The following is an 11,980-nucleotide window of genomic DNA, read 5'->3' as shown; positions in this document are numbered from 1 at the left end:
GAGAGTCCTTTAGTTTTTCAACTATCGGTTTTTGAGTTGTGGACAACAAAGCAAATAAAAAAATGAAATTATGCTTTTGTTATGCGGTTTAATAGATCCAAAATTAAATTCCACCTACAAGATGGATGACAGTCTTTAGCACTATTCTTACGCTGCCAAGCTAAAGAAGAAACCGCTCCTAGAGGGAGCTTTTTCTACGAGGACATTTCGGAGTGTCCTCCGTTAAGCTAATTTGGAAAGACAGGGACTTGATGATTCAGTTCAATTCACAATAATTCACAGTAACAATTCACATTGTTACTGATGACGTCACTCCGTATCACTATGGTATCATGTACGTGGGCCTTCACCGACTCCGAGCTACGGGCTCAAAAGGGAAAAACCCTGTGACAGGTCACCGCGCTAGGTTGGTTCGCCAATCAGTGAAAAACTGCGTGCGCGAGCTGGCACCGCCAAGTACTTACCGCTGCTGGAATGGGAAAATAATCATGAAGCAAAAGCTCAGTAGAAGAGCAGCGATTCTCGAGAATTCCAGTGGAGTATACCCATGTATAGGGTAGGGGAAACACAAACCACGCCATGACTTTCTGAAGTCCGGAATGACTTCACCCTTCAGTACAGGTAAGTAAAACAACTTAAAATTAATAGGGTATGCTCTTTTCGTGCAACTCGACTGAAGTTGGTGGTCGGTACAAACAGTAAAAGAACAATTCACAGAGCGTTTAAAAAATCTTATGCAGCTGTCAGAAAACCAGATAATAATACAAAAACTAGTGAATGGCAAATCGGTGAAAACACAACCTCATTTAAATTACTGGGACAAATTTTGTCAATGAATTAATCTGGGGTAAAATCGAAACCAACGTGATATTTCTGCCAACTTTGGCCGCCAGTACGAGTTGTCTATAGAGGATTTGCATAGCTGCTATCTTGCCAGCAGGCCAGTGCTTTTGTTCCACAGTGTATGCACAAAGGAGGTTTCCCCTGTGTAAAAAGAACTGCCCTACAAGATGGCTTACTACGCAAAGCCTCTATTGGCGTTTTCCATTGCTTGTGACATGGCACCGGTTTTCCTCACCGGTAATGCTTGTAAATATGCCAGAAGTTCCTATTTACAAAGAACGTCCCTCGTTTGCAAAAACTTGTTCGCTTACTAAAAATTAAGTTGCATTCGAAAATATATGGATGAATAAAATTATATGTCTTCTGTAAATTGTCCTGCAATTTGTTAACCACAAGGTAATGTCAGCTAGCGAAAAATGAAGCCCTCGTTATGAACATTTATTGACTAAAATTACATTTTCAGCCATGCTCCTAACAAACATTTTGCCTGCATGTTGATCTGGAGAGGTCGATGGGAAACACAAATAACTCAGCGCTTAAGAATAACACGTTATTTGGTACTTGTACTAAAGGTACAGTCGATCATTATAATATTTTTGCCCTTTATCTCCCTTAATTTAATAATGTATTTTTGGCGTATGGCTGTAGTCGTCTGCAGCTATGAGGTTTTTCTTGGTCGACTGACATGAAAACTACCCTTCCCTTGTTTTCTACTCTCTTTTGCCTATTCTCATTTTGCAATCCCACGCTTCCCCAACCTTCTGCTTTCATCGATGCCTGGTCAGTTCCTTGCTTGCTTGACTTTGTCCTTTTGCTGGTGAGAAAAGTTCTAATAGAAACTTCAGGCTTACTATTCATTTCTATTAATTTTAATGTTCGAACTTGTACACGCTAGTTCATTCTACTCGAAGAGGCAGTATGCAGCAGTACAATGTAAATGTTTACTCTGTTCGTTATCTTGCGGTTTCTCTTTGACTCGCTCTGTTTTTCTTTCCCTAACCTTCAAAATGTATCTTTCCTTAACACATATCCTCAGTACTTGATAAAAAAAACTCAGCCAGCCAAGGACTATTGTAGTGACGAGGGTTATTTCCGTGTGTGTGAACCTTACCCTAATAACGGGACCATGCTTTTAGCACCTATAATTTCATTTTTTCTAGTTTGAAATCATGTTATTTTTTTTTTTTAATGAAGAATACGTTCATCTCTTTACTGTACACAGGCGCATATTTATGCACTTCCTGGCAAGGCGGGGGCGGGTCATGCCTAGCTGGCTACAAATAATGGGTACATGTATCCACTACGAACACAGGGCGAGGGTTCCCCTCGTTCAAATGACGCAGTCTACATTATGAATTCGCATCTTGGCAAGAACCCCCCCAAAAGCCCTTAAGCTCAATTGTTATAGTTAAGTTCTGAAGACAAATGACACTGCGTTCGATATGAATGCTTCCACGTAATCAAAGAAAACATGTTTTCCTCAGAGGTGCTTTTAAATATCTTGTGAACTCAGTGACAATCTGTGACGACTTTATTGCAGATTGACAAGAGATGGCGTCTGCAAAAAGGCCGATGCAAATGCTCAGGACAGTACTTGTCATGGTGGCATTATCGTTTGCATCCAGCTATCTGCTGACTGAGTCCAATGCGTACAACACCGCTTGCTTCGTCCCTCCCTCAGAACGGCCCTATGACGTAGACAAGGTCATTTTCGCTAGGGTTGTGCGAAGTAGTGTTTTGCAATCAATTATTCAGTTTCTTGACAAACCAGTCTTACTATAACATATTTGAAAATTGATGGTTGACCATACCAAGCCGCGACACAAACCAAATGATGGACCAGTCGACAGATCATGCGCCGACCACGAGATCCACTGACCCTCTAACTTCTAGGCCGACCGATGTACATGTACCCACCGACCGACTCACCGACCCACTGACCGCCCGTCACACCGACACGCTCACTGACCCACTAAATTGGCCTGTTTAAGGTATGGTGGATTCAATGGGAGGGCCCTATTTGGTTGAAGTAAAATCTTCGGTGTTCACTCAAGGGGCAAGTTCGGGCGCAAATTATAGTTCAACCAGTATACATGTAGTATAGTTGCTTTTTAAAAACGCGCACGCGCAATTCTGTTACACTCGAACGACCCAAGTCTGCTATTTTGTACCTTTTTGTCATAACCTCCAAAACGGTTCACCAGGGACGAAACTGGAAATTGACGAGACTTGGAAGTGTGGGGCTTGTGCTGGGTAGAAGTTTACAATCTAGCCTCTAGTCTCGAGAGAATCCCATTTGACGTTAGTAAACATCTTCGATACACTGGATGAAGGTTGAAAATCACTGCACAGGAACCTATTGCAAGGCAGCTTGTCTAGTCTCTGCATCCGCTGAAAGATGTCTCTCTGTGTATCGTGGTGCCTGGGTTACATACACCAGCGTATTCAAGATGGGGTTGAACCTTTGTCTGGTATACGTTTTCCTTAAACTGTTTGGAACATCAGCTGAAATGTCTCTGGATGATTTCCAGCGTTTTGGTGGCTTTGGTTGAGGCATATTCTGTCTACTTGTTCCATTTCAGATCATTCTGTAGGCCTATTATTACACCAAGATACTTGTCATGAGTGACATCCTCCATGGTTTCTCCAAGCAGTTTGTAGTTTGCTGTGTTTGTCCTTGAAATTCTCATCACCTTACACTTTGAGGCATTGAATTTGTACCCCACTGATTACACCATTTTACGAGACTATCAGAATCATACTGTAGAGATTTTTCATCTACCAATGAACATGGTTTTTATATAAGATGCGGTCGTACATATTGTAAGCATCCCATCGTTACATTTCACCGTTGGCTGCGATTCTCGCAGCGTACATTGTCATTGAAATCTCCGACCGTTATGAATGGTTCTCCTCATCCCCTCCTTCCTCCATGTTCCCCTGTAATAATAAATTAAGTATACATGAACTATGCAACGCGAAGCGTACTACTTTTCAGTATACTGTCACCGTTGATAATGGCCGCGGTCGATGATTGGAACAAGAAGCAAAGAAGTACGTCTGTGAAAGACTTCTACGACAAAACTGCTTGGCCCCGGACCCAACTCTGGCCCGTTTAACAGCGTATCTCCGGCTCCAACGCTCCCACGGGGTTAGTTGTGAATATTGATATTTAACTACTATTTTGCATACAAAGGCCACGCCTCGGTTTGTAGGAGATTCCCAAGACGGTAGAACAAGCCGTCGATTGGTGAAATGAAGTCACAAGAGGGCGCAATAAAAACGGGCGCGGGTGGCGGCATAATGCTCGATCGAGTCCGCTATTGAGGTCTGCCGTCTTGGCCCAAAAGACTAAATAAACCATTCGTCGTTCGGGCGGTGTTAGTCGAACTATACTGACTACTACCGTCGTCGCTCGAACTTGCCCCACAGTTACACACTTAAAATAGCGCCCTCCTATTGTGTCGGCCAAGCTCTTCAATGGCAACAACTCAACCATTTTTGTTTCTTACCCACCCTGCAGTTATTCTTTTTGGAGATATTTCTGCCTCCAGTTCAGTTCAACTACTCCATCGAGTACCTGACTTTTCCCAGCGGATCATGTGAGTATTGGCGCATACAGCAGAAGCCATTGCTGCGGTCGCAATAGGCTGGTAAGCAGGTGGTTCGCGCGCCTTACACGCCTCATCGGCCATTAAGGTGTCGCCGTTGACCTCCATTGTAAAGTCTTTATAATGGAGATCAATGGGTGTCACATATGTTCATGGCGCTCATTACCAAATTGCACGTGCGCAAGATTTGCACTTAACAACGGCATAGCAACAGGCTATGTCTGATTTGGCACGCTCTGATTGCAAAATGGAGCGTCATCTTTGTCAATGGATTTTCAGGAAACGGAACATAGATAATGATTTTTTTAGGACAAAGCCAAACTACGTTAATCGTTTTATTTTTCAGTAGCATTGATTTTGTACCCTGCCTCAAAAAAGTAATGAAAAATGTGGTTTTAAATAACCCCCAAATCATTTTATTTTTCACCTGAAAAAAAATGTCAAATTTGATAAATATCTATTAAAAGAATTTTCCTGGTTATAAAAGCTAGATTCATATAAACTAGAAGACTATCTTAATCGATGTCACCCAAAAATTGGGAATCCACTGGATAACAATTTTTGTGAAATGAGTTTAAATTTGAATTAAATGTTCACGCCAAATCGTGTGAATCCAGACATTTTGTAATGGAAAACTATGTCACATATCTCATGTTAAAACATTTATGTCCAAGTAAAACTTAATTCTCTTAGAGTCAGAAATTATTGCTTTTTCAAACTGTTGACACAAGGGCAGAGGCTTTTGAGTAACATTCTTGTAGTGGCGAGTCACGGGTCAAGTGCCGTCTTGTATGCGTGTTTACATGTGATACGCGTGACATGTACAGTACATGTTCATGCTCACGATCGAGCACGTGTTGGGGCGGATGCGATGACTCGATCCGACGTCTCGGTACCGCACTGGTCAGTGTCCACAGCAGTGGAAGTGATGAACAGGAAAGGTCACTAATTTAACGATTCTACCTTATGAAACGATATCAGTGCTAACGAAATCGGTACAATCTAACAGTAAATCATCATCCCCGTGTTGGACATACCATTTTGGTAATAAAAATGGATACAAAATGGCTTTGAATTTTCGAGCACCGTCGAAATGATATGAATTGGGAGTGATTCAAAATGATCTAATAATTAAAAATGTTATCCTGACCAGCGGATTCGAAATAAATGCCTGAAATCAATGCATTTAGAGTGAATCTTTAATTTGGTGGTAGATTTTTGTCTCAGAAAACTTGTTTTCTATTAACAATTCGTTGGTGACCATAGTGCAAAAATTTTGCAATTTCGATTTTTTTCGTTGTTAGAAAGGGTCCATAAAATTCACTTTTTTATACTGTTCTGAGATACTGTTATTTAAAATCTTACTAATGGAGGAAAATTGTTTTTATATATTTACACGTTGGGTAGAGGCAAACCTGTAATATAAATTAACATCTGCCCAGCGTACATCTTGAAAATAATTCGCGGTACCCGCTGCTACACGTGACTCGAACCGGCCAGCAGAGCTGGCAAGCTTGGTGGTGGAGTGGTTGAGACGTCTCCACTAGTTAGTAGGAGGTCATGGGTTCGAGTCCTGCCCGAGTTAGCTTGTGATTTTTTTTTTCGTAAAATCCTGGACAAGCACTGAGTGTGCAGTGTTTATAAATGTGTACGTTGGGTAAGGGCAAAACCCGTAATTTAAATTATTGAATTTTGTTTTTCAGGTGGCTTGGACACGTTCGTGCATCTCCGACGTGTACATCTTTTGTTTCAGCTAGTGGATTTAATTCAGCAAGAAGCAAGACTAGTTTTTACCCACTGTGTGTTGGACAACCAACAGAACACGACGCCACCGTATACAATCACAGTTGTTTCATTACTCGATGTATTTGGTAATCACTTTGAGGAGCATGTTTGTTTGAATGGTCTGTAGACAGGATAATTACGGAAAAGAGTTGAAATGATGCCGCTGCAACTTATTCAATCACACTGAGGTCGTCCTCCCCACATGCAATAAACCTTGTTGACATGGAATGAGATCGCAAACGCGCCACGGTTTTGCGTGCGTTGACCTAGTAGTTGACAATTAGTAATTATTTTAAAGTGAAGCTGCAGCGAATGCGTCTTAGACACAATTTTACCTCAACTTTGTTTTCATCAGTGTATGAAAACTTGTTTATTTTTTCTGTTTGTTAAATGCACTGAAAAGTGCATTTAATTTTAAGTAATTAAAATTTGAATAATTGTATTAAAAATGATTCCAGTTTTCCCTTAAGTACCTTCGAATCCGTATCACCGATAGATGCATGGGTTCAAGAGACGGTACAGTTTATTAGACACGTCACATCATTGACAGTAATTAACAGTAAACAAAGACAACACTAACTATTTTTTATTGATTTACATTAATATAATGCAGACATTAGTCACAGCAAATTACTGTTTTTGTTGATTACTGATTCATTCTTCATGTTTATTCGCAGTCCGTGTACGTTCCGTTCATTCGTTTTACGATTTGGAAACGAAAAAAAAGTTTTCTTTTTATTTGAAAACGAAATACTAAAACCGAGTCCCATCTCCTTTTTTCGATTTAAAATGGAAAATGAAAATCGGAAACTATTTGTTTCTCGTTTTTCCATTTAAAAACAAAATTAAAAAGAGAGAAACAAGTCGTTTATTGTCTGTTAATTATAAATGAAAACGACAATCACGTTCTTCTTCATTTGTCAAAAATGAAAGCAATTTTATTTTTTATTTGGTAGTGTAAGAAACGTCTTTAATACCCATCAGATCAAACACGGGTAAACTTAAGGAATACAAGGAATTCTAAAGTAAAACAAAAAGCAATCACAAGGAACTATCTTGGATTTTCAAAGGCACCTTTATCTAGCCTTTCGTGCTCCGAAACGACCGCAACACCTCCTCAGAATGACGTGTGTAGTCGAACCACATTGATATTAAATTGTAAGTTAAAACAATGTTCCTTTTTTCGTTTTGAAGATGAAAACAAGATAAAGGGCTTTTCTTTTTCCTCGGTTTTTTTGTTATTATTGAAAAACAAGAAAGGAATGGTTTTTCGTTTGGGTTTTTTTAAAGAAAAGGAGAACAGTTGGGTTTTTTACATGTTCGTTTTCAAGTCGAAAACAGAATGAGAAACATGCACAGACCATTCAGGTATAAGTTCTGTTCATTACGGATTCATACGAGAATAAATATGTGCTTGGTCGATCTTAAACGTACGTTTAAGACCAACTCTTCTGAGCCGGTCTGAAACGTTAGACCGACCAAGCAGATACGCTTTCCCATTCATAAATACCTTTTTTAAAGTCAGAGAGTCTAAGAAGTCAATATATGGTACATTTCTAGAATTTTACTTTCATTTTCCAGAACACCCCCGTCCATTTTATGGTATATTCCTTGAGCAAGTTATCCAGAAGATTCTCCATATGTGGACTTAGTGGGCGTGGCGCATTCTGCGTACCTCGTGGCACACAGACTCCGGTTCGTAAGTGACTTCGTCATACACGCGGATGCGCCACGATTTGCAGGGTCCTGTTTGACGATCGCTGAAGTTACACGTTCACTTTCGGTTCCATGGTTCCTTTCAACCGGTGATCAACCACGTAGCTCTATGTGCAGTGCATGTGCAGGGGGCATATGGTTTTACTGAAGTGACGTCACACTTACGAACCGGATGGGAATAAATTTAATATTGACAAAAATATATACAGTCAGTGCTCTTAATTTATCTGTTGCAGAGCTTTCGATAACAGTGTGCCTTCGTCAGGGCAAACTGTCTCGTATCCAGGTGCCAGGCCGTTTTTTTACGCATTATGAATGTTATCCTACCTCTATCCTGGATACTGTCTGTTCAATGGCCCAGAACGATCACACGACAGGCTTCACCTTGAAGCATCTCATATTCTGCCGATAGCACGCGCACGAGACAAGCTAGTGAAGGAACGTGCACGCAGCCCATGGAGTCGGGTTGCGTCTGAACTTCTGAAATCCAGAGATCGTTTCTTTGGATAATATCCTTAAGACAGAGATATCGTAACGCAATGTTTGCCGTGGTGCATTGTGGGTGAAACTGGTGTGGGGACGACAGTCGCGCGCTACTGCTATAAGTATTACTGGAGTAAAACTCCAAACCAGGGGCTTTGAATTCAAATTTAAATTGGAAAGTTCATCTTATAAATCTGTCCAAATCATTCAAAACAGTCGTCACTGGCTCTATAGACTATTTCGAAAAGGGGGGCCTCTCAATAGGTCTCTCAATCTATTTGAAGTAAAGTTATGGCCGTGTCCGAAACGGGCTTCCAGAGCTACGGCTAGGTCTATCGTCTACGCGTCTCCACGCATTTCTAATGGAGTGAAGACCTAGACCTAGCTCTAGACAAGAGATTCGCATGCAGCCTATGGCACATTTTGTCTTCCTGTGACACAGTTTAGATAATTAAGGAGGTATGCACGTGACAGCCCACAAGTGCATGATCGATGGTGTCTACCCGTCCGTCCCCCATCCACTCATTTACAAAAACGGTTTCCTGGTGCTCCCTGGCCTAAAAAACCTATACTACAGTGACCCCCATTTCAAGAAAAGAAACTGGCCGTTGCAATTATAAATTTATTTTGTTTTTTTACTTTGAGTGTGGAACATAATTATGCCTAAACCATGCAGGCGAACGGTCATTGGCATACACGTGTATTTACGTTTTCCACCCATCTGTGCAGGACAAGATCATCCACTAGTTCCACGTGAGGAATTCAGCCAACTTCCGATGGAGTGGATCTCAACTGGAACTATCATTCGTTTTCACGCGGATAAGATCACCGCAGGGCAACATGTCCTGAATTGCAACCTACCGTATCTAAGGAAGACTGAGCAGTTGCGATACAACGTAAATGTCACTTTACAAATTAATGGTAGGTGGACATCCAACCAACGGCGTTTGAGCGTGAACGCTAGCACAAAGCAAAAAAAAAAATGTTTTAATCTTTACCCTCCCATTTCCAAAACTTTCGGAAGTAACCGAAACCTATTTTTGAAGCTGGTAGTTGATTTCTGCAGGAAGTGCACTATAGCTGTTCAAAAATGTCTGCATTGATAAAAACGCCTATTTGCTCTAAGTTTCTGTTATGCCCCACAATTCTAAAAGGGTGTTCTAAAGTTTTCTCCTCTTACTAACATTTTTGATAGGCATCAGCTGAAACCCACACACAGACAAGGAAATATACCCCTACTATATGCTGCTGCGCGCGTACTGCTGCAAGTAACAAGGGACAGGCATCCTTGACATTACGTCATAGGTTGTTTTGGCCCTTGGTGCTTACCTGACGTAACGTGGGATAGTTAGGGCAGGGACCTAGACTAACTTGCATTGCGGTACCGATATCGTAGCCTGTTAGTCGGACTCTATGCCTTCCGCCCACGAAAATGCGGCACACAATATGCCTCAGTTTAAACGAATTCACAAATTCACTTGAGTTATCACTGTGGAAAGGTTACTTAAAGAAGGTGCAAATGTCCCGTTTAATTGTTGCTTTGGTCTTATTTTATAAATTGACGACCGTTGGAAAGACTTCAGTTGTAAGAACATGTGTGCAAACCAAATTTGTAGGATTGCAAAACCAACCAACCAACCAACCAACCAACAAACAAACAAACAAACAAACACCCCAACAAACAAACAAACAAACAAACAAACAAACAAACAAACAAACAAACAAACAAACAAACAAACAAACAAACAAACAAACAAAACAAACAAACAAACAACAAACAAACAAACAAACAAACAAACAAACAAACAAACACCCCAACAAACAAACAAACAAACAAACAAACAAACAAACAAACAAACAAACACCCAATTTATTCAAACTAATGCCCTTGCATGTTTGCCTCGTGCAGCGTGCAAGAAAATGTTTAGACTGCATTTTGACTTTTGACCACGTCTCGTCATAATGCATATTCTCACTCTCTTGGAAAAAGAGCCAATATTAGACCAATTTCCTCCAAATCAACGAAGTGTGTCATACATAAATTGTGTAATTCTTCTCTTTTCTGTATCTACTGACAATTATATTTGACTAGGTTGACTTACTAAAGCTGCAGGAAATTGCCTCTGGTGCGAAGAAAAATTCAACGATCTCGAAACGATGTAAAATCAATGTAGATTCTTACCATGGCAACACAATCTCAGATCCTTGAGCGGGGCTGCTCTTTATAAGATGCGACCGTCATGAAATTGGCACATGCGACTGCAGTTATGGCTGTGCACTCACCGATCTGGCTGGGATCATTATGGCGCCATAAGGACAGAATGGCTTGAGATAACCACAAAAAGCCTTCGTTGGAACGACACTTTTCCTTTTAGGCCCGTGTCATTTGCGAAGTCCTGCCGCTCCCCTTTAAGTAAACCTAGCAAAAAGTGCTGGGGATACACCCTGCCACCGTCAATCGTCCGGGGGCATTTATTTATATATGAGAGCGGTCATGGGAGAAGAACAAACGCCCCTCATTCAACTGGGTACATTTTGGGCGATTCATATAGCTCAGCCATTGCCTTCCCAAAATAATGTCCCGTGTGTAGTTACACGTACTGGTATTTTCAGAGTTTCCTCGTTTGATGCTCAACTTGTTAATTTGCAGGTTGTCCATCGGGCAGATATGGCGGGAGCTGTGAGCAAAGTTGCTACTGCGCCGAAGGAGTGGAGTGCCACAGTTTCAATGGTGTGTGCATGTGTCCACTTGGACTGCAAGGGACTTCGTGTGACCAGTGTAAGGCAGTGTTTACTGTGGCTTATATGACATGTTATATATGTTATATGACATGACGCATGATTGTTGTACATGCACACATAATACTTTGGTAAACCACACCTACTAGCATAAGGTCATCAGCTCTGTGGTGTAATTGAGCACAGGATGCTCTGCTGACAGAACCTCAAACTATTACATAGAGACTATACACTCGAAATATGTTAATAAGTTCAAATGCAGCATCAACTGAAATCAAGGTTTTGACGATATCTCTTAACGAAATATTTACATATATATGTATCTGCATTGCCCTTTTTGGTCCCTTCGGTGATTTGTTTTTCTGCTTTTGTTTCTTCGATAAAGAAATTTTATATTTTATCTAGTGTTATGTTGAGTTCATCACACGTAACTGCAATGTCGTCTAGTCTTATTTTAAGTCAGGTAACGAGAATAAATGAACTTTGACAAAAATTCCTTTGGCATTGTTACTTGACCGATCTTGTTCGCTGTGAAGTGGATATACATTCATGGATTCGCATTCTGGACTTGTGTAAATTTCAAAACTTGTTTCAACTCGAAGGTAAGCCAGTGATCACTGTACAGACGCACCACATATTCGTCCCCTACGGAGAGACATTCACTCTGACGTGCACGGTGCACGGAATGCCATCACTTCAAGCGAGCTCGTGGACCAAAAAGGGGCAGACTACGCCCCTGCTGGCTACCTCCAGTGTGGAGACGACTCCGTATTCTCCGAGGTAATAGCATCGATTGTTTTTTC

General features: G+C 41.0%; 2 protein-coding genes across 2 annotated transcripts in view; one reads left to right on the top strand and one right to left on the bottom strand.

Moving 5' to 3' along the window:
• LOC110986882 (dual specificity mitogen-activated protein kinase kinase 7-like) overlaps positions 1-11,980 on the bottom strand; it is a 125,285-nt gene that overhangs the window by 99,136 nt on the left and 14,169 nt on the right. The gene's annotated exons all lie outside the window — the stretch shown is intronic.
• On the top strand, positions 488-11,961 carry LOC147797370 (uncharacterized). The gene is made up of 7 exons (XM_087143494.1): positions 488-621; positions 2,384-2,547; positions 4,367-4,445; positions 6,158-6,325; positions 9,168-9,359; positions 11,089-11,217; positions 11,780-11,961. Exons 2-7 carry the CDS (start codon positions 2,395-2,397, stop codon positions 11,959-11,961), a joined length of 903 nt encoding a protein of 300 aa, XP_086999620.1. The 5' UTR covers positions 488-621; positions 2,384-2,394.

The sequence above is a fragment of the Acanthaster planci genome, linkage group LG11 (genome assembly GCF_054643075.1).
Source record: "Acanthaster planci isolate LZ-2023a linkage group LG11, COTS_SCS, whole genome shotgun sequence".
Taxonomy (NCBI): domain Eukaryota; kingdom Metazoa; phylum Echinodermata; class Asteroidea; order Valvatida; family Acanthasteridae; genus Acanthaster; species Acanthaster planci.
The sequence above is the reverse complement of the archived record's forward strand: the minus strand, read 5'-3'. Positions and strand labels throughout refer to the sequence as shown.